This window comes from Fusarium solani, assembly GCF_023522795.1.
Source record: "Fusarium solani strain SB1 chromosome Unknown bctg00000000, whole genome shotgun sequence".
Lineage (NCBI taxonomy): Eukaryota > Fungi > Ascomycota > Sordariomycetes > Hypocreales > Nectriaceae > Fusarium > Fusarium solani.
In genome coordinates, this window is record NW_027072157.1 from 411,146 (window position 1) to 433,774 (window position 22,629).

General features: G+C 53.4%; 5 protein-coding genes across 5 annotated transcripts; 3 read left to right on the top strand and 2 right to left on the bottom strand.

Moving 5' to 3' along the window:
• Positions 1–4,606: 4,606 nt before the first annotated feature.
• MRS44_000140 (uncharacterized protein) lies at positions 4,607–6,581 on the top strand (the record flags this gene model as incomplete). Its single annotated transcript, XM_046275195.2, has 4 exons — positions 4,607–4,969; positions 5,021–5,591; positions 5,640–6,467; positions 6,520–6,581. The coding sequence occupies 4 exons, from the start codon at positions 4,607–4,609 to the stop codon at positions 6,579–6,581; spliced, it is 1,824 nt and encodes a 607-aa protein (XP_046129739.1).
• Positions 6,582–8,213: 1,632 nt separating this feature from the next.
• On the top strand, positions 8,214–9,388 carry MRS44_000141 (uncharacterized protein; the record flags this gene model as incomplete). Its single annotated transcript, XM_065623690.1, has 2 exons — positions 8,214–8,418; positions 8,472–9,388. The coding sequence occupies 2 exons, from the start codon at positions 8,214–8,216 to the stop codon at positions 9,386–9,388; spliced, it is 1,122 nt and encodes a 373-aa protein (XP_065479656.1).
• Positions 9,389–9,981: 593 nt separating this feature from the next.
• Positions 9,982–10,581, bottom strand: MRS44_000142 (uncharacterized protein; the record flags this gene model as incomplete). The annotated part of the gene is made up of 1 exon (XM_065623695.1): positions 9,982–10,581. The coding sequence occupies one exon, from the start codon at positions 10,579–10,581 to the stop codon at positions 9,982–9,984; it is 600 nt and encodes a 199-aa protein (XP_065479657.1).
• A 3,471-nt stretch (positions 10,582–14,052) lies between these two features.
• On the top strand, positions 14,053–15,243 carry MRS44_000143 (uncharacterized protein; the record flags this gene model as incomplete). The annotated part of the gene is made up of 1 exon (XM_046282192.2): positions 14,053–15,243. One exon carries the CDS (start codon positions 14,053–14,055, stop codon positions 15,241–15,243), a length of 1,191 nt encoding a protein of 396 aa, XP_046129736.1.
• An 866-nt stretch (positions 15,244–16,109) lies between these two features.
• Positions 16,110–20,915, bottom strand: MRS44_000144 (uncharacterized protein; the record flags this gene model as incomplete). Its single annotated transcript, XM_065623702.1, has 3 exons — positions 16,110–16,325; positions 16,373–19,069; positions 19,116–20,915. The coding sequence occupies 3 exons, from the start codon at positions 20,913–20,915 to the stop codon at positions 16,110–16,112; spliced, it is 4,713 nt and encodes a 1,570-aa protein (XP_065479658.1).
• Positions 20,916–22,629: the final 1,714 nt, after the last annotated feature.

Here is a 22,629-nt window from a genome sequence, read left to right on the forward strand (position 1 = left end):
GTGCTCCCGTGATGCTCAGAGTGGTGGGCAATGACGGACTCAGCACTCTAATTTGAGCGACAGCACTCAGCAACCCGCGGATAGCATCCGATTGCCGGCCCTTTCTGGAGGAATTCGAACAAAGAGTTCATCTTACAAAGTCAGGGGCGCCAAGGCCGCGTGACTCTGGAGCCGCCATCTCCGGGAGGGCGAGCGACCGGCGGCGCCATCGCAAAAAGAGATTGAGGCTAGGGCGCCCGGGGGATGCTTGATGATTTCCCAAGGATTCCAGCAAAGAGGACCCTCCGGTTCTAGGGGAACGACGCCCGGGCGAGGCGAAATAGGGCGTACCGCGCTAGTGGGCTTCTCGAATTTGAACCGACGAGGGGGAAAAGGAGACGATGATGATGGATGAGGGGGGCCCGGCCGAGTGGTGATTGACGACCATGACGGTGGTTCTGTCAATCACTTGTCACAGTTATTACTCCGTGACGATTTCACGATACGATGAATCTCTAGCTGTCTCATCACAGTGCGATCCACTACCATCTGAGAAATGTCGTTGGATAGCCAGACAGGATCAAGGAACAAGGACCACAGAGGCAACAATGACAACGCCTCTCATCCAGTGACTACCATCTTCAACGACCCCTCTCCCAGTTATCGTCAACCCAGGTGGCCAATCTCCAGGGACCCGGGTCTCCCCAAGGGCCACCGCCAGCCGGGCCTTGGCCTTCGCGGTTGGGATATGGGACACGAACGGCGACCCAAAGGACCGGGGAGATGACCCCTGAAAGATCAGGCCCCCTGAAAGGACGGCCCAGGCGGGCGGGTTGGGATCACCCCGGCTTGGAGACTTGGTGTAGAAAGAGGGGCAATTCTAGACAAGCAAAAGGGGGCAACGAAGAGTAATCCATCGTCGGAGTTGTGTGTGTTGTGACGATAATCTTTTTTGTGCCTTGTTGTGGACAATGACGTGAATATTCACATATGAACTGGAGAAATGCAAAGGCGAAAAAGATGGGCGTCGTCTCCTAGGTTACGGGCGATAGGGATCTCCCAATGTTTTCTTTTGTTTCTAGCCCACTACTCAATGCCAAGCTAGAGGCACAGCCGAGAGAGTTCACACTGTACAACCAAGTCTGAGCGTAAGAATGATTGGCTTCCCGTCCGACGGGCCGCTTTGCTGGCATTCGGGAAGGCTTGTTGTTGAGCAACAACAAGAGACACACAAATTGGAAAATCTGCAGAGGAAGAGTCACGTCAGTCGCCCTGCATCCGCTCGGATACAACCTCGACGGGCTCAAGTAACGTCCGTGCAAAGGAAAGGGAAAAAATGAAGCGGGTTTAGAGAGATCCAGAAGAAGTCAAGTCCGAGCCGCACCTGGATCTGTGTGTCCCGTCCGTCTGTGTGTGTGTGCCTCGTCTACATACACGTGGCTGTGACATGGACGGGATGTGAGCTGGAACGATTTGCATTAATATGCATTTTAATTGAGGCATCTCAAATCTCCTCTGCAACTGAAAGACCCCTCTCCCCTGGAAATACAGCATCCCCTCTCCTTGTCATATTCCCCCTGTGTGGGAAATGGAAGTTTCGGCAAAGTACGTTCGCCTGTGTTTGTCCCATCCGGCACCGACGCAAAGGTTCACTATTCTCGAGAAACAAAGCAAGCAGAGACATTGATTTATCTCGATATGGAATAGAGAAGCCCGAGCGCGCGCACGCCGCGAACACAGCAGAAGAAAATGGGTTCATCCCACACATGCAAGTTCCATCTTTTTTGTGCTAGGTAGTGCCAGCGCAAGTGTAAATTACACGAAAAAACGCAGCATCTGTACTAGCCAGCACCGGGGAGAAGAAGCCGGGTCGCGTGGGAAAGGGGGCCAGAAGCTGCAAGATGGAGCGGACGCAAGATGATCGTTTAGATTTCGTGAGCGAGGCCAAGAATTTCTTCTTTTTTTTCCCGGTCGGGGAATAATTGTAATAATAGCATACATAGCGGGACTGTAAATCTCGACTCTTTTCCCATCGATCCATTCATTCCCCCCTTTCTTAGCCCCCAGCTTCAGCGGTGCTACCCAGTCATTTCAATATGAGACGATGTGCAGGCTGCCTCTCGGCCGACCGTTGTGATCAGTCTGAGGCCCTGTTTCAGACCGGACGGTCGTGAGTGCATGGCAATATTATAAGATCTCTGTTATGGTGTGGTATTCGGTGGTGGTGGTGAGGATACAAAAAGAGGTCGTTTATGGACATGGGTTTAAAGCTGATATGCACCTCGGCAATGAGACATGTACCGTTTGTCGAACCTTGTGCAACAAGCCGCATCCATTACGGGACTTGATGTTGACGGTTACTGAGTCAATCGGGCTGCCTCTGGACCTCCCGAGTCAGGCCAGACGGTAGAACAGAGTCATTCTCCAAAAAGCCATGGGCTTAAAGCCTAGGCCCCTCAAAAATGAGTCGTCCGTCCATGGTTTACGCAAGTCATGGAAGCGAGAGAGAGGAACATGGGTGCCGCGGGATCTGGGAGGCAAGATGCACAGCGGCAACATATGCACAACATAATATTCATTGCGAGATGTTCCTAGACACGCATATTCCTAGGTAGCGTAGGTATCTAGTCTAGTTGAAGCCGACACAAGACTCACACAACAATGGTCTGTGTCCACGCCAGCATCCCATATCCGACCCACCAGGAGAGAAGCTCGCACTGGGCTGTCAGGGAGCGGACATCTCTACCTCAAGAGCTCACCTCAGCTGCTGTCGTCGTTGGATACCCGTCACGCGGGAAGTACCTCGCAGCCTCTACAGCACAGCCAAGCATCCAATCCCATCAGCTACGAGAGGGTTTACTGGCCAGTGGATCACGGAAAATGCAAATTGTAGCTTCTTTCTTTAGCTTGCTAGCGCAGGTCATCACCACCCAAGAAAAGGAGCCCGCCCCCCTTGTAAAAAAGAGTGAGGTGTCGAGGTGGAGGGGGGGTCCCTCCCCACAAAGGAGAAATGCGCCTAGCAACTCGATGACGGGACACAGCAGCAAGACAAGGCGAGTTGCCTACCCATGGATGGATGGATGATTGTTGACTCGCTTGTCGAAATGGGGCTTCTGTGCATCCATCAGCCAACCGATCTCCGTGACATGCCAGAACCCAAGGTTGTCAACCGCGATACATGCCTCCAGTCTCTCGTCCCCTACCAGGAACCAGCCTTTCTGAGTTCTACCGTACTTTCATGCTCAGGGGACGGCAGACTCCACAGTGGGCTTTCTGGCAGACATCAGCGCTGAGGGCCCACAGTAAATTGCGCTCTCCAGGGCCATCTGCGCTGCCAGTCGTGGAATACTGAGGTTCCCAGCTGGAGAGCTCCAGGGACTACAGTGCCTGGTCCCTGCTGCGTCACACGGTGCACCCCATCCCACCCCCGTCCGCGTACAGTCCAGTCCAATCCATCCCATCCCAGAAAAAAAAACCGCCTCCACTCGTGCCAGGCCAGGCTCTGCAGAGGGCAATCCGATTTTATTTCCCACGCAACGGGAACCGCTGTCACCTCCCCAACCACGTCCTGACCCCCCCGTCTCCCGTCTCCCGTCCGCCGTTTCCCGTTCCAGAGATCATCACGGACATACATTTGGTTAGAAACTCACTTGTCCCCATCCTCATCTCATCTCTTCCTCCTTTCTTTCCTCCCCCCCTCCCTCCTCTTTTCTTCCTCCTTCGTGCTCTCGATTTTTCTTGTCGACGACCTCCCCTCCTCCCTCTTCTTCACTCGTCGAAAAAGCTTCACCAAGCTTCATTCCCCCCTCTGTCGCCGACGAATTACGAGTTTGGGTTCCGAAGAAGAAAAAAAGAGGACGAGGCGGCCGCGCGAACCTTGACCCCCTTTTCGCGAGTCACATTTATTCGTTGGTGGCGCTTCTTTTCGGCCTGCTTCCCTCAGTCCCAGCCAGAAAAGTCCTCCTACCTACCCACGGAGTATCTTGGCTCCCGGCGACCGACCGACAGGCGATCAAACCGTGACGCTCTGACGCTGCTCCGCCACTCTTCTCGAATCCCAAATCCAGGGACTCGTTTCGTCTCGGCCTCCTTCATTGCGTTGGCTGTACAGTATTTCTTGACCACCCCCGTTGTCGCCACTTGAGGATACCATACCCAATAGTGCCCTCTTCGACCGTCGCGCTGTTCTTGTTGGCTGAGGCTTCAACTGGGCCCGGCCTCTATTTCACACCGACCACCCAACCAAACCGCTTACAAGCTCTCCCTCGGTCGCTTGTCGCCTGCCGTCGCAGCTGCGTCTCGTGCAATCCAGCTTGCTCGCCAGCTCGAGATATATCAGGCAGCACATCATACCCCGTCATCCGCCCCGTGTCCAGTTCGCTCCATCCCTCTCTTGACCTCACCGCTTCACGACCGTGACGACTTTCGGACCCACGAGCCCTAACGATTTGATGCCGCATTTTTACCCATCTATCGTTTCCGAAACCTAGTCGATACCCCGCGACCTTGATTTTCGCCCTGCACAGTGAGCAAGGCGCCCTGCATATACCCTCGCATTCGAGATATTTGGTAGAGTCATCTGCTGGAACGACAGCAGTCATTAGCCACGCTGGAGTCAGTAAGGACCATGACACAACAACCACACGATATGGGCTACCTCGACTACGGGACGTCAACCAGTCGCTCCCCTAGCTCGTCGAGGCCGACATATGCCGCCGGCGGTAGTTTCGCCGCAGGCCTTTCGCTTCCTCGTCAGTCACAGCGCCCCTTCGACGCTCCCCTAGGCTCATCCGCCCTCTATCCCGCCGAGAGACTTGGGGGAGGCTACAACCCCCGTGGTATGGACGGCATGGCTGGTGGGATGCAGGGATACATGTTGGATAATGGCCAGGCCTGGAGCTACAACACAAGCGGCGTCGCGACTGTCAACGGCGCTGTCAACGGCCCCGGCCGACAGAGGAGCGTAAACCGACGAGCAGCTCTTCCTCAGGTATGTGACTTCACCATGATGTGTGACGTGACCAAGCTTACGCGGAGATAGAACTGGACTGACCACGGTGGTCTTGGCATTCATGGGGGTCTTCAGCCTTTTTCAGGCGGGATCAACAACAACCCCATGTCAAACGGTGGTCTCCGAGTTGACCACCCCGGCTCTCACGGCTCTCCGACCGATCTTCGATCGACGACTTCGGATAACGACCAGCTCATCCCTACGGCTATTGTGATCAAGAACATTCCATTTGCGGTTCGCAAGGAGACTCTTGCCTCCATAATGCTGGAGATGCATCTCCCGCAACCCTATGCGTTCAACTATCATTTCGACAATGGTGTTTTCCGAGGTCTGGCTTTTGCCAACTTTCAGTCTGCTGAGGATACTCGCATGGTGATTGAGGCGATGAATGGTATGGACGTCCATGGTCGCAAGCTTCGTGTCGAATACAAGAAGATGCTCCCTGAGGCTGAGCGGGAACGAATTGAGCGCGAGAAGCGTGAGCGCCGTGGCCAGCTTGAGGAGCAGCACCGCGCCCCTATGCTGCACCAGCAGAGCTCCATTCAGTCTCTGGGTGGTCTCTCGCAAACTCAGCAGCAAAGGGGCGGTACCTCTCATCTCGGTAAGTCAGATGTCTCTCAAACTCAATGCATGGTGCTAACTCCGGCAGGAGATATCGACTTGAATGACCCTCAGACTCTCGAGTTTTATACCGAGCTGGTTATGTTCCGCCGCGATGATTCTCGCGAGATCCTGGTCTTCCCTCCTGGCATTGCTCCTGAGCACCGACGATCTATTCACATTCTTGCGCATCACATGGGTCTTGAGCACCAGTCTATTGGCGAGGCCGACTCGCGACAGCTTACCGTCCTCAAGCGACAGCAACCTTCGCCTACGGCCAACATCCACAACCAGCCCGCCACCAGCCTGGACATGCACAAGCGTGGCCTCAGCCGTGCTGCTACTTTTGACTTTGCTGCTGATCGCGAGACCAGGGCCGCCAGCAGCACCTACTCGCACGTGCTTGGACGCCAGGGCCCAACGCTTGAGCTCCCCGGCAGCCCCGACGGCAACGGTATCCCCAACAACCTGCGCGCCGCCAAGAGCTTTGCCGACCTCCGATCCTTTACGCCTAGCCCTTCGCAGGCTTCTTCCAGCTACCTCGCCCCTGCTGGCATGAACAACATGACCAACTCGACAGCTCGCTTTGGTGACTACATGGGCGGTACCATGTCCCCCTCTGGCCACCCTGGCAGCTCTGGTACTCCTGGCCCCAAGAATGAGTCGGCACTGCTCGGCAGCCTCAGCAGCTTGAACCTGGGATATGATTCCGGGGCCATTCCTAACCAGGCGCGAAGCACCCCTGGTGCGATCGGCAGCCAGCGACCCAGCAGCAACTCCAAGGGTGCCCCTGAGCGACAGCCCCGCGGTCCCGAGTGGGAGACGACTGCTGGGTTTTCCGGACGTCGTGCTAACGGCCACGTTGCGCGCGGCAGCGGTATGTAGACCTGAGACAGGAACCGTTTTGAACATGAACTTACTCTCTACAGATTCGTCAGACAACGGTGCGCGAGTGGGCTCCAGCTCCACCAACGCCTCGCGATATCACTGATTGTGTGTCGCCCTGGGCCTGTCAATGGGCCACGACCTGACGGACCTGGACTCTCGAGGGTCCCAGGTAGCTCTGCGCGTACAGTTACGGGTTGACGACAATGAATACGACGCATTCCGATATTTGCACTGCACAGCACAGTACAGCACAGCATTTTGATTTTACGACTTGTAATACCGACACCTCAGGGTTTGCCCCATTGCATATAGTTTTACGTGGGAATGTTTTTTTACGACCTTGGAGACGTGGATGGGGAAGGCACAACAGCAGCTGCAGCCCCTGAAGTGTGGCCGATTTGATGATGATGCCAACCCGATGAGAGAGTATGGAAATGGGATATCATATCAGGATACAGGACTCTGTTCAACACTGGGCAACCAAACAACGGAAGGTCACGCACGATACGTATGCCAGCGGGCATAACATAACCTGGAATACCCTCACATGTACCCCGACAAGACCTACGACCATTACTTGACGATTATGACGCTTTTACGACGTTACGTCTAGACAGCTACACCGGCTTCTCCTCATCAGGCTGTGCGAAGCGTCAGCCAGCGATGGGAGGAGTTGCCTCGGCGACTACAATTACTACTATACCCACCAAACAAATAATTCCTGTCTGGGCGCCGCCCGTGACATGACGGCGACGACGAAGACGAACACATGAAGGCGCGTGAGTCCCGACTCGAGCGCCCAGAGGGTTGATGGGAGGAGAGATGGATAGGAGGAACACAAGTTGGACTGGAAAAGAAAAAAGTTACAATCCCTGGAATTTCTGCATTGTTGTTGATTTACGCTGGTTTTTCTTGTTTTTGTTATGGATTTGTATGGGTGTGGATTGAATGGAAACTCTTTGCCCTCGACTAATTCTGGATCTGCCTGGACGCGAGATGCCACGAGAGTGCGAAGAGGGTTTCTGGTGTTTGTGAGGCTGCATTTGTTGAACTGGAGGATATCTGCAGATGGTGGAGGTTGGGAATGCATTTGAGATGTCGAGTATGCATGGCAAATGGAGACGAGTTAAGAGAGAGAGGTGCAGATGCATGCTTGAGTTGCATGATGTATGCCTGTTTGGCATTTGTTGAAATACATACGTTGTGTGATTTTGTTCAAGCGATTTGTCTTGGATGTGTACGTTTAGTGAATGTTGAGGGAGTTGATATGACGGCAAGCATCTTGGCTTTGGCCTGTCATTCAAGCAGGATAAGGAATCAGATCACTACTCATTTGAAGCAGATTCATTGTGAAGTGTCTCGTTGTTTGCCTCGTTGTGTGTTGCCTGGAAGACTTCCCTTCCTTGCCGGTGTGAATTGTTAGGCAGAGCAGAGATCTCAACCCAATTTAGTAGCGGCATCAAAGTTAATGCCATGTACCACCGCAACCTTAGGCATACATAAAGCATCCATCTTTCCATTGGTTCCAGCTCTGCGGCCGATTAACCTCTGGTGATGCATCTGATAACCGAGCTGAGGTGCTTATTAATAGCAAGCATCCATCCTGTAACAGCTGATGCCTGAAGCGGTCTAGTCAGGGCATGAACACTCATGATAGGGTAACCTCTCTCTTCCTTATCCATCAACAGTGACGACGTCATTCTTGTAAGAGAAGTTGGACTTGTCATCCTTCATCATGGCGAGCTTTATCTCTTCTTTGATGCCGTTTGGCAAATCTACCACTCAGGCTGAGGCCCTGCCAAAGACGAATAGGCAGTGGACTACGGCGCAGGATGGGATCGATAAGATGACTTTTGGGGAGGGTGTTGTTGCTGAGCCCAAGGATGGGGAGGTTTTGGTCAAGATTCATGCTGTGGCTCTCAACTACCGGGATACTGAAGGTGAGTGTTGACTTGAGATACCAAGTCGTCGGGTGAGTGCTGACAGGTTATAGTCATCGCTGGTGACTACAATCACCACATGTCTATCAAGGACAGCAACCCCCTCGTGCCCTGCTCCGACATGTGTGGCACTGTCATCGTATCTCGGTCACCCAGACTCAAGGCCGGCACGCGCGTCATGTCTATTTTCAACCAGACACATCTCACGGGTCAAGTCACCGAGGCCGATCTCGCCTCCGGACTTGGCCTCCCTCTGCCCGGTGTGCTGACAGAGTACCGCTGCTTCCCGGCCGATGGACTCGTCCCAGCACCTGCGTACATGTCGGACGAGGAGGCTGCTTGTTTGCCTATCGCTTCCGTCACGGCTTGGATGTGTATCAACGGCATGCGACCGATGGGCCAACCAGCCGACGGCACCAAAAAGAAGGAAACAGTGCTCCTCCAAGGAACAGGCGGCGTATCAGTTGCAGGTCTACAAATCGCAAAGGCAGCCGGTCTCGACGCAATCATAACATCGTCATCAGACGACAAACTCGAGCGCGCAAAGAAGGACCTCGGCGCCGACACGGGCATCAATTACCGCACGCACTGGGAGTGGCAGGATCCCGTCATGAAGGCCACCAACGGTCGAGGCGCAGACATTATCTTTGAAACAGGTGGTTCACGCACGCTGCGCAAGTCCTTTGAGAGTGTTGCTTTTGGAGGATTGATCAATTGCATCGGATACCTATCCGGAAAAGAAGAAGAGCAAGACACTGGAGGAAAGGTCAGTGTCAGCGTCCTAGCACTGAGGCGAAACGTCACGCTCAAGGGAATCCTCAACGGCCCTCGAGATCGGTTTGAAGAGATGGTGGCATTCTACGAAAAGCACAAGATCAAGCCCGTGGTGAGCAAGGTATTCGAGATGGAAACGGCGAACGAGGCGGTCAAGTTTTTGGCAGAGGGGGACACTTTGGAAAGGTTGTCGTGAGGGTTGCTGGTAAGGAGTAGTTGGAGATCAAGGGGAGAGATGAACGGCGGAGGGATAGATTGAGATTTTTGGGTTAGATTATGATACACGAGTAGAACGTAGAGCAATATTGGTTTGTTTGTTATTGACTTGTAAGTGTTGTCTCAGATTGATCACGTTGATGTTGTTAAGGGGAATAACATTCCAGCTTCTATCTGCCCTTGGCCTTTTCCTTTATCTAACAACTTGACTTTTATTCTATAGCAGGCCCTTATCTATGCCTTCATATTGCATCTGATGACAGCATTCACACATCACAATGTGCCACAACACACAGACAAAAACGGTACCTCGGCCTACGCCGCAAAACCTTCTATTACCCAAAGCCAAACCCAAACGTTTTAAACGAGACGGCCCGAAGCGAAACCCAAAGCACGCACAGTTCGGCCGTTAGATGTATGTATATGTATGTACAAGAACAAATTGCATTATACTTGTATATCGTTCACAGCGCCTTGGGAACGACCCTCGCGTTGGGATCAACAAGGTCCAGCCTGCTGATCAACGGCGCAAAGATGAAATCTTGAACAGGCTTTAGGATGAGAACCATGCGGTTATACCTCCATCCCAAAAGAGGCACCAAAGCTCCGATGAATGCGTCGGTAAGAAAGTGGTTTGCGGTAGCGACGATGGTGATGATCATGGCGGCGGGCCAAAGCGGTGCAAGCACACGCATGAACCGGTGGAGAAAAGCGACACATGCAGACGGCAAAGAAGAGCGCAGTTCCAAAGTGCAAGCTCGGCATGGCCGCTATCGTGAGTTGGAACCTGTTGTTGTTCCATGCGTTTGCGCCTCCCGCCTTGCTGTGCAGTATATCGACGAAGCCATACTCCTGCGGCAGCAACCTCGGCGGCGAACACCTCCAAACAGTAACGATAACAAACGCAATGGCATTATCAGCGGCAATGGTCCTCCTGATGCGGCGGAATGTGCTCGGCGGGAGGAAGGTGTAGATGTAGACGAGGAAGCACACGCCGAGGCTGATGTGCGAGTAGTAGATCCTGGCAAGGTAGGGCATGAGCCACGCCTGCTGCGTCATGACGTACGACTGGAAGCGTTGTTCAATGTCGATGCCAAAGAGGTGTTCTAGATCTAGAATCTCGAGGGCGTGTTCTTGGGCGCGTGTAAAGATTGCTTCGTTGCCAGCAATCATTCTTGCAGAAAAGGCTCTAAGACCTTGATATATCCTACACTTGTTAGCAACCCACAACACTTTAAACGAGATTAATATACACACCAATAAGTCATGTTCCAGTACCAAATCTCGATCAGAAAGGGAAACGCATTAAAAAACCTCGACAGCAGCACAAACACCAGATTAGGAGCCCTCCTCCTCACGGAAGGCTCGGGTTGTACGAGGAGCGACGGTTTCAACGGCGGAGAGTCGACATAGGCTTCTCCTGCCTCGACATCATCCTCTAGACAGTCGGCATAGTCTTTCCGGTCATTCCGGCGTCTGTTGATGAGGCATCCTGCTGTGAAGGCGAGGACGATGACTGGAGAGGAATTGTTATTACTGGTGGTCTTGTCTTGAAGGGGAGAATGGGAGGAGGGACTTGCAGGCCGGCTCGACGACGTTTTTTAGGTTGTCAGGCATGATTTGGAGGTTTATCAAGGAATGGAGATGTCTCGAGTTGATGATGTATACTTAAAACCAGACTTGATTCCCCCGTTTATCTAGAAACGAGTGTAGAGGGAAAAAAGAAGTAATAAAAAGCCAAGAGAATGGATGAAAGAAGATATAGTCAGAGTAAATAAAAGGGAAGAGGAAGGGGGAAAAAAGGCACGAGACACTTGGCGATGCAAACCTACTTTTTACTTGGACCTGACCACCACACACGCAATGCAATGGCATCGCATTTGTATGCACGCCCTAGCCTAGGGAGAGGGCGTCTACCTTCCGACGGAGAATAGCAGGGGGTGGTGGACTTTGATTGACCGGGGTTCCGGTACTTGGCTCTCGCTCTGCTCGCGTGGTCGATTACGCAGTTATACGCGCGTGTTTCATGGCTTGGTATGGGATGGATGCTGTTGGCTGCATATACTGTCTAGATACAACTTGTTGGCTGTTTACTCTGACATACATCATGTAGGATTCTTGAGCCTGTCTCCCTCGAGGTTGAATCGATAAGCTTATTCCCTCCAAGTACACACATCACGCGAGAGAGCCTCCCTCGCTTCCTCACGGATGGGCCCGAGCGGGCTGGCCCCCATTAAAGGTATCCAACTGCCGCTCGACGCTAACGATGAGTCGTTGACGTAGAAAGCGTGTCACCAACCCCAAGTACAAAGATTCCCTTTTGGCCCTCTAGATCAAGTCTGGTAGGGTTGCACGTGTGGCGGGTAGATTCAAGAGCACTCTTGGCTACAATTCAAGCTTTCTTTCAGATCTTTTCCAAGAAATCAAGACATATTCAGCTTCATCTTGGCAGGCACAGAATGTTGAAGATCCATCATGGCAGTGGATACCCATCGGCGGCTCGGCCTCGAATACGACTCCGTCCCTCCGAGATTAAACGCATCGGCGGCCCGGTAGTGGAAACGCCGTCTTTCGCTCTCCGCGGGAACGGCGTTTTTACTACTGTCATGCATCCATGATGTCGATCGCGATGCAAAAAAGAGAACACCAGGGGAGTTTTGTTATCAGTTGTGTGTGCCTCGGCATGTTGCTCATGGCATGACATGACCACCATCAACTCATACACAGCCCCTGCCCAGCCTGCGGACTTGGCTACAACTCCGCATCTCTGTGTAAGCGGGAGGGCGTTGCAATAGCCCCCTTATCCTAGGGCTGACACAGACTGCATGCGGAAAAGCTTGTCTGACAGAAGCTTCAAAACAAGCAACACGAATGTCACTGGCGGGCGTTTCAACAATGGATCAGAAGAAGCTCAATTGGCAAAGTAAAGGGCCAAGACAAGGACTGGGGTCCGTGCAGGACGTTGTCATATCCGTAGGTTCCGAAGAAGCAAGGGAGAGTCGTACATACAATCACCTGATTGGTTCGTTCAAGTACGCTCGCTCGCTCTCCTCGGGTTGCGAGTGCGAACCTGAACGTCGGATTGTTTGTATTTGCCGAGAGCGAGGTTGAACGAGTTGGAAGATGGACTGTTGATCTGATGATGCCACACGCTTATTTCCGCGGATCAATTACTGCAAATGTATGAAAAGGCATCCTGGGCTTATCCTCTGGCTTACGGTATACTTGTGTCTGGTATCTATATCTGAGTTGTCACAGCTGAGTTGCGGTGAAGCTGCATCATGATGTTGATTGGCTCCAGTCACCACCACCAAGACTCGATTGTCAGACTCCCTACATCAGACACCATCATGTTTCACAGCTGCTGGTCCGCAAATCCATGATAAACAAGGAAAGATCCGGACTTTTCTGATCAAGCCTTGCCTTCTTCTCAAGTCCCGAGAAATAAAAGGGAACCCAGTTAGACATACCAGAGACTCTTTCAGTCCAATAGTTGGGGATCTTGACCAAGGTCTCACCTGTGCTCATATCTTAATGGTTGAAAGCTATTAAGAGAATTATTATGCTGGCCATCAAATGCCAATCATCGATTGATAGAAAGCTGGCTACAAACAAGTCCAACCAATTTTGACCTTCGCTGGTATGCCCACCGACTCAACAAATGGGAATCATGAGCAAAGTCCTCCTAAGAGGCCGAAGCGGATGATTCTCGAAACAATTCGAATCAAGTTGGAACCCAGAAAGATCCCCTTGAGGAGATCAGACTTTGCGGGGATGGTCGCTGCCTGAGAGGGGGGGGGGGGCCGCAGTAGGAAAGTCTTCGTTGCCTGTCCTGTTGGACCTGCTCTTCTAGCTCAGCCTTAGGTAGGATATGGTTGTTGCTTTCAATGAATCTGGAGTAAAAGACTAATGTTAGCATTGACACGAGTATTGACCTTCTCAATGCTTCAGCCTGGAATGGCTCTACACTGGTAAACGTTTGTAATAGTTAGTATACGGCGGTATAAAAGAAACCTGCCTAGTCATAACCCACGGTGACAAGAGCGATGAACTAGCTAGACTGCTCAATTCCCGCAGTAATCTTCCGATTAGGACGGTGAGCCGCTCAATAGAGTGCCGTTAGGGTTGCTTGCGGTAGACCTCAATGCCTTGGCCATGGACCTGCTCAAGGATAGTGTATATAATTCCTAAACCTCTGTACTCCATCTCGAGTAAATCCCCTAGAAGCCTCGAAGAGAATCGATGCATCTCCAAACCAAACTCAATGGGCATTAGACTCATCAGTTGACCGCTTTAAACTCGCAGACTCGGTCATATTCACAAAAAGACTATTCTTGTCACCCAGCAACAATGACTCAAATTCTCCTCAACAACCTTCAAGCATAATCAACAAAGTAGAGTATCAAACTTTGCGTCCTGGCCAGGCTGTGTCTTGATGGGCATAAATAACCTGCTCCCCTCCGGTTCTGTTTCCAAAACAACTTCTCTTCTCCATCATCTTCACGTTTTCACAGACTCTCAATCACAACTTCATCTCACACTACTCACTTCCAATTTCAACTCTCGACGCAAGACTTGGTAGATTAAGACATACCTACTTGCCATCACTTTTTATACCACCATCCGTCAATCACAATCACCACAATGAATCACGTTCAGCAACTCCTTGGCAAGACGGCATTGGTCGCCTGCGACTCCGTCTCCAAGGTGCACAAGAGATACTGCGGCAGCCGCCTAGACAAGGCCTGCCAGCAAAGCTCGAACTACATCAAGAGACGAGCTGCCAAGCGTCAGCTCCAGCAGCAGCAGGAGCAATTCTACCAACCTTTTCAACGCCCAGACTGCTACATCCTCCAGAAGCTCGACCCTTCTGCCCTGCTCTGCGTCGTTGACTTTCTCACTCTCGACACGCAGGCCGTTCTCTCCCAGACGTGCCGGGCCATGAGAAACATCCTCAAGGTCCCCGCGCCTGCTGACCTCCCCTACGTTGAGCGGGTCGACTACCTCGCAAACTTGGCCAAGGACCGCATCGACTGCTGGGTTTGTGACGAGTGCGTCAAGATCCACAAGATGCACCTTGCGGACCGTCCTCTCTCGACAGTAAGCGGTAATTGCAAGAGAGTCAACAGCGACAACAACACATCTTGCAACCTCTTCCGCTGGCGAAAGCACTTTTTCCTCACCAGCCAACACGTGGAACTCGCCCTCAAGTACACACGCCTGGGCAAGGACAACCTTCGCTGGAAGCACAGGCTGTACCTCGAAGAGGTGCTCAAGCCTCGCATCTGCCGCGACAAGATGCGTGATGTCGACGGGCTCAAGAAGGACGTCACATGTCGGATCGAGCCCAAGGTTGTCGACGGGAGATTCCTGCTTCGGACCGAGTGGACATACAGCTTCAAAGACGAGGAGAAGCTTACAGCACAGGACGTCTGGAGACTGCTTGGACGCCAGGGAGAGGAATGCTCATGGTACGAGATGCGGTATAGTGAAGTTGGCGTTTCACAGGAGGGTGATGACGACTGCTCAACATGCCATCGCTGCCTCTCTCGAGCAGCCACCAAGCGAGCTATTGAGAACCACAACGTCGACGTCGAGGGACACGACCTCAGCAGCCCAACCGACTACACCTTCCGTGTCGAAGCCGGCAAGGCCAAGTTGATAGCCTGGCAAGACATTGGAAAGGGTGTCTCGCCCATTGATCTGGCGTGGACGAGGACGATGCTCACACAGCCCGAGGACGATTGGTTGGAAGAGGAGGATGAGATGGAGGATGTGGACTTGCGGATTGGGCATGGACCTGGGGATGTACGGAGTCTGTTTGAGAGCAACTAGGGTTGCCTTGAGAGGGAAGGGGAATGTGTTTACTTGCTGTTTTGTTTGCTATTGTATTGTTTGGAGCTTGGTGTTTAGAGGCATAACCGCAAGGGTCAAAGTTTGGAGTTGGAAAAGTCACGGGTTTACATTAGACTTCTGCTTTCTATCAATCAATGATTGGCATTTGATGATCAACATGTCGACTTTCAATGACTATCACAGTGAACATGATTAGGGTGACAAGGTTCGAGAAACATTATGGCCGTTGATTTCATAACCCTAGTTCCATCAAGACTCTATAATAAACCATCACACCAAGCATCACAAAACATATGCATCAATCATTCCAACACCCCTCATTATCATTCACCCCCCTATCAACTCATACATAAGCTTCAAGAATCCTTCACTCCCCTTGTCCGTCCCTCCCCCCTTTCCCTGGGGTATCATGGCATCGCAACGTTCAGAAATGTGAAGAAGGAAAGAGAAAGAAAAACCCAAACATTTCCTCCAATGCATGTGCTCGCGTGATGCAATCCCAAATGACAATGACATGCATGATCCGCTGGAAAGACAGTCCAGATACTTCCTAGTAAATGCAGCACATGTATGTCCATCAACCCAAGCAAGTTCCATCGCATATGGTTCACCCAAATGCCCCATGACGGTAGCTCTCTGAGATGTACACTGCTTTGTTTTAATCATGACCTGTCTGTGCCTGTCATGAAGGGCCGCGTCTCCTTGGCCCGCTTCTTCGACAGCTCGAACAATCCCGGGATAAACACACGAACTCTATCGAGCCCGTCACGTAGATCGCCATGGTGTGAGCCATCAGGATTCTTCACAGAATCTATGTCAGGTCGTGTTCACTCTTAGCATCCCAATTACTCGTAGCGTCTCGGGGCGCCGAAAGTGTCTAGAACCTGCTCAGAAGTTCGCACAATCCAATCCAGCTTGGTTCTCTCGAGGTTCGCCAAGAAGGGATCCGTGGGGAAGCCATCTTGGATTCCACCGAGGAGAGGCTGGATGCGGCCGATAAGGAGTTGCATGGTCTGGGTTGTGCTCTTGATCACATCCCTAGCTCCTTGCTGCTCCCACTCCTATTCTGTGTTAGCTCATTCAACCAACCGGGGACACCTTAACTTACATAGACCGGAAGATTGCTGGCAAAGGCTCTGAGGGCCATCTCAATCCACTCCACCTCCTCCTTCAAACGAGCATTTGGCTTCAAATCCTTAGAGATCGTGGCAATAACAACGAGCAACATCAGAGGCGGCAGGTTTTCGAATTTGGTTGCAGGGAACCGGCAGAGGCATCGGCGGAAGATCTCCTCTTCGCGTCCGCTCTGGATCCACTGAATCATGGCATCCTGATAACGTCCTTCCTGAATAGCCTGCTCAATGATTCTGATGCGCTGCATCAAGTCGTGATCCGCCTCGGGCTCCGTCTGGTTTCGCTGACTGGCATATGCACCAGCAAGAGCGCTGACGCTGGCTGTGGGGGCAACATACTCAGAAGCCTGCGCCGAAGCCTGAGGGCTGGTCATTTGCTGTGATCCGCGCATGTACTGAGGGCTTCCCATGTACTGTTGAGGCTGGCTGGGGGCCTGGCTCGGGTGGTAGCTGCCAGCGTGGCTGGCCTGGGCGTGACTCTGGGGACCAGAGTTTGCGTAGCCGTGATGAGGAACATTGTGTTGTCCGTGACCGGTGTTCTGGGGGACACCTGGAAGTTCGTGAACAGGCTGCTGCTTGAACTTGAGGAACTCGGCCTGAAGAGACGACTGAGAAGCCGCCATGGTCGAGACCATGTCTGTCAGACGAGTGACGTAAGACAGCAGCTGGTCGATCTTGGCCGCGTCCGCAACATGCTGGGCCTTCATCTGTTCAAACTGCTCATGGTACTGCTGGTGTAGCTCGCTGGCGACACGCTGCGACGCCTGAGTCGTGATGTTAGTGAAAGTAGGCGTCAGTCGCTGTGCCAGCGTGGCCAACACTTCCTGCTGGATGCTGGTAGCAACAGTAGCACCAACTCGGTCAGAAATGGCGTTGACAAAGTCGCCGGAGCGCAAAGACCTGTTCAGCGCATGAGGCAGAGAGTTCTGGATCTCCTTCTGGACAGACGAAGAAACGTGGGGCTGAAGCTTGTTGTTGAGCAGGTCAGTGACTGCCGCGCCAGCCTTCTCGCCAATGGCCGGGATGACCAGTTCAGTAAACTGGTGGTGGATCAGGGCTTCCAACACTTTCTGGGTGTTCTCATTAAGCACCTCAGAGACCATGTCGAGCAGCTTAAGCTGATGTTGGTTGAAATTCTCATCTCGAACACGAACATCTTCTTCGATCTTGCCGTGGAGGTTCATGAACGAGTTCTTGAGAGTCTCGGCCATGTTGGCGTTGAGGCGAGCCTCAAGACCAGAGATGGCAGACTCGAGAGCCTCAGGGGTGACTCCAGGGGTAACGGCGTTGTTTGCACCCTTGCCGTCCTTGCCAGAGCGAGGAGTGGCTCCGTTGGTTGAAGCATCGCCCTGGTTGGCAGCGTTTTTCTTCTTCCGAGACTTGCGCTCGGGCTTCTCCGACTGTGATTCCTTAGCCGACTGGACAGGCGTCTCAGCCTCCTTCGGCTCGTTCTTGAGCTTGACGGCTTGGGCAGACTCGGGTCCACGCTGGGTCGCGTCGCTCTGCGGGGTGGCGAGGAGCGTATCCTTATTAGCTCCACGGTTCACAACCCGGACCGTAGCCTCCCCGTTGCTGGTCGGGACAACAGGTTCGGCCGGCTGGGGCGCCTTAAGCTTGGAAACCGTGACAACATTCTGGCTGACGGCGTCGACAGCGTCGAGGACCTTGTTGTCCTTGGACCATCCGAGCTCAGTCTGCTTCACGAGGAGGCAGGCCACTCCCTTGGAGTGCATAGCGTACAGCTCAAACAGAGTTGGTTCGTCGACGTCCTGGACCATGGCGGGCGTGCCGAGGATGTCGAGGCTGCGCAGGATTCCGCGGTTGGCGAAAGAGTACTCGCGGACGCCACTGATGACAGCGGTACTATCCGGCTGGGGAATCGAGGCATCTTGAGCAACAAGGCGCTGAATGTATTCAGCTTGAGACACACTCTTCAGGTTATACTTGGGCGCCGAGAGGTGTGCAAAGTAGATCGAGTTGCGCGTGGGATGACCAATGACAATCATGCCAGTGGCCTGGTGATACATGACACTGCAGACAGCATCCGACTCCTTGCTGTGAGGGAGGTTGAATTCCTGCACGGGCTTACCGAGAGCAAGATCCCAAAGCTGGAGAGTGTGGTTTTGCTTCATACCAACGATCATGTATCGGAGGGCACAGCGCTTCTGATAGGGTCGCTGCTTGTCCAGGAGCAAGACCGAGGTGGGCCAGGCCTTCTCACCCTCGGGTGTGGTGGCGAGCGTCATGAGGGGCTCCTTGACCTCGAGAGAGGTCTGGGCGGGCATAGGGGCACGCGGGTCGGAGTCCTCGTTGACAGCGGTCAGGTCTCGAACATCCCAGAACTTGACCCGACCAGACTTGTCAAGAGATACAATGACAGTGTCATCCTGGCTGAAGGTGAAATCCTTACCCGCCTTGCCAGTGTTGATCTTCAGAGAGCACTGCTTGGCAAGAGTCTCGGTGTCGACAACTCGATCGTGGCCAGGCTTGAACAGATTGTTCTGAAGGATGTAGGAGGGCCAGATGAGGTTGATGGACTTGCCGCGGCCGACGGCAAAGTACTCGGGGTGGTTGGTCGAAGTGCGAGCACGCGTCTTGAGCACACCGCCAGGGGCGTCACCCTCCTGGGAGCTCATGGGGGAGCGCAAAACCGTACTGCTCCATGTGGGCATCTTCAATGTGGTCCTTCTCACCCTCGCGAATCTGAACCCAGTAGACGGTGCCACTGATGCCAGTACCAATGATGGCCTCCCGGTGGGCGCCGTTGTGGTCAGGAGGAGTGACAGACATGGCGACGTTGAAGATACGATCCTTGGTGTCGGTAAAGATCTTGGCGTCCTTGCCATCTTCCTGGCGGATGACACGCAGACCTCCCTGCTTCGACATACCGTAGGCCATGTAGTTCTCGGTGGCGGTGTACAAGTTGCGATCAATCTGGTCAAACTCCTTCTTGAGACGAGCGATATCCATAATAGTCTCGTCACGGAAAAGAGGGCGAGGCTCAGTGCCCTCCTCCTGCAGAGTGATGGAGATCCAAGGCTTCATCGGGAAGTTGAAGACTCTGACGGGAGGAGTCTCCTTCTCCTCAATGACGACAATCTCATCCTGATCAGCGCTCTCCCAGCTATCAGCAACGCCATGGGCGGCCTCATCCACAATCTCTCGAACAGTCTCGGCGACGTCAGATGGAAGATTATCCTCGAGGATACCCTCATTGTCGTCGCGGTCGAGCTCAGCCTGGATAGCCTGAGCGGCGGCTTGAGCACTGTCTTCGAATTCCTTCTCGGACTTGGCGTTGAGCATGTCGTCAAGGTCCTCGGCAATTTCAGCCTGGGCCTGCTCGTGCTCCGCACGCTCCACCGCCTCGCGGGCATCCTGGTCAACCTGACCGGCGATATCCTCAACAGCCTCTGCAACAGTCTCGGTGGTCTGCTCGACGGGAACGTGGTTCTCGAACTCGGAAGTGGGAGGGGTGCCGTGCTTCATCGAGGGGTGAGAGTGCAGAGACGAAGTGCGAGTGGCCTTGCGACGAATCTGATGGGGAGAGACATAGCTACCACGGTCACTGCCATGCATCGAGTGCTGCGAAGCAGCAGGCGAATCCTTCTTCAGAATTTGGAAGGGCATGGAGCCGCTAGGTGAATGAGTAGCGTGGCTATGAGGAGACGACTGAGCTTGCAAGCTGCCCATCAACTGTTGGTAGAGAGCAGCAGAGACATCAGCCGGCGCCTCCTGCGAAGGCGTGTAGTAGGACTCGGTAGCATTGGAAGGCGGGTGTGCGACATCGGCATACGGCTCGGCCGGGTAGTGCTGAGGGTTCGAGTAGGGGTTAACAAGAGGCGGATGGAAGCTTTGCTGCTGAGAATAATGGTGCTGCTGGTAGGGGCCCTGGAAGCGGGCGGGCTCAGAAGCAGTGTTCTCGGGAGACTGCGGAGTGAGATTGTTGGAGCGCGTCGACTCGGTCAGCATAGGCTGCTGCTCGCCCTGGCTCGGCTTGGGGCGATTGAGCAGGTTGAGGAGGTAGGATCGCGTATCAGCAGGAGGCGAGCCATTGCCGAAGGAGTTCTGGGGCGGCTGGGGTTGCTGCTGCTTGGCTTCCTCGGCCTCGTGCGCGCCGCGCATCAAAGCAGCCAAGAGACCGGTAGGGTCAGCTGCAGCGGGAGCAGGCTGATGAATCTGAGCAGGAAAGGGACCTTGGATGATGTTGGGCTGGTGCTGAAACTGCTGCTGAAATTGCTGCAGTTGGAGCTGCTGCTCCTGGGGCTCGGGCGACTGGCGGTCATCGTCCTGGGATTGAGGCTGCGACTGCGGCTGCTGAGGCTGCTGCTGCTGCTGCTGCTGGCTCTGAGCGTGGGCTTGGGCGTGCTCGCGCGCAGCCTGGTTCTGCAGCTGCGAGGGACCCGGGCCACCGCTGAACTTGAGCAAGTTGAGCAGGTTGGCAGTGCGTTCCGTACTGGAAGGCATGCTCATGTTGTTGACGGGCGGCGTGGGAGCCGGTGGCATGTCCAGATTGTCCATGGCAAGTAGGCCAAGGAAGCTGGTGGCGGTGGCGGACTCAATGAGAGCTACCGCGCGTGGTTGAGTTGCGGGTGGAGGAAACGGGTAGGTGAATTAAAGATAAGAGTCAGAGGGCGGGAAAAGGTGAGGCGAAAGGCAGCCCAAAAGAAGCGGAGACTGGATCGAAGCAGCAAGCAACACGGGCCGATCCGATTCCGAGGGAGCTCCAAGCCACGAGGGAGAAGAAGGGGAGGAAGGCGCAAAGGAGAAGAGCGGTAGAAAGAAGCAAGAGTGAATCTATGTGCCGCCAACTTCAATGGGGAGGGAGGATCGTAAGGATAGAGGGGAAAAGATTGCAGAAGCGCGGTGATGATGATGAAAGAGTTTGGGATGTTTGGTGTCAAAAAGGTAGAAGGCGACGGTGTATCCGTGCACCGACCGCTACAGCTTGTTTGATGGCGGCGGGTGGGCGGCCTGAGGAAGCAGCCTCACTTTTGGTTTTTTGGCTGGTCGAGAAAAAAAAGGCTGGCGATGGGAAAAGATGGGGAGGAAACCAGCCCACGCACATTGACGCACCGACTGATGGCAGCCCAAAGCGCCCACGTTGCGTTGCCGCCCGAGCCCAGGCCCAGGCAATTCCGATGGGATGTTTCCACCTCACTATTCCCCGACTGTGTACCGGCACAGCAGCGCAGCAGCAACTTTGGGGCTAGAGCGAGAGTGACGTGGTAGATCTGGGATGGTTGGTTGTCCGTTAGCCAGCGTGGTCAGTCAGGCAGTTTGAATCTTTTTTTTTTCTCATGTCTCTCTGTCTTGAAGTGAATTGCTTTTTGCGGGCGGAAGCGAGCGCCAGCGGCTGAACGGATTATCCGCATGGGCGTTTTTCACGGAAACCCAGCCCAACAGCTTCGCATGAAGCTCCAGTTTCCCAATCGCGATGCTCAAGACCCTGGGGCTGGCTGTCCAGCCGTTGGGAAAAAAGTGAAAGCCCCCTTGTAATGGGGGGGCGTTTCAGTGAACCGGTTCGGCCAAGAAAGTTGGGTGCTGCCAACTGTCAACCCAGCTCTTCCCCGCCATTTCATTGGACGACCTAACAATTCCTAAGACAAAAAAGAACACAGCACGCGGCGATTGGTGACACGAATGCATGGAAGAAAGATGATCTCTGGCCTTGGGCTGGAAAAGTTGTCCCCTGATTTAGAAAAGCAGCAATTAAGACGTGCATGCTGTGGCGGATGTGAAGCTGCCGGGCCAGCCACCACCACCTCTGTCCACTTCTCTTTTGAGTCATACTGATGGAAAGTTGTTTCAAGTCGGCTGAAGTTTGCGTGCAACGGTGCACTTGATGATTATCTGCGTTTTGTGTAAAGACATGTCATTTGGTATGGAGTGTAGCTCGTCATGATCTCGTAGTGCAATCTGCCAAAACTCAGCGTCCCGTCACTGGATTTCTCCGGCCCCCGCTACCCCAACAGCCACAACACATTCCCAACTGTTATACATACAGAACACCAAGAGCCACAAGCTCAAGTGACTGCTCCAGATGATGATATCCCCTTAGAAGAATTCCTTCACAAATATCAAACAAATCACCATTGTCCACAATTTCGTAAATCTTCCCCAGACCGCCCCAACTTTAATCGACCTTGATCGGCACTTTGAAGGTCCCCCAAGAGCCGCAGCCGCACTAAACCCAATCAGTCCAAATGTGGCACGCCCTCTAAAACGACGTAAC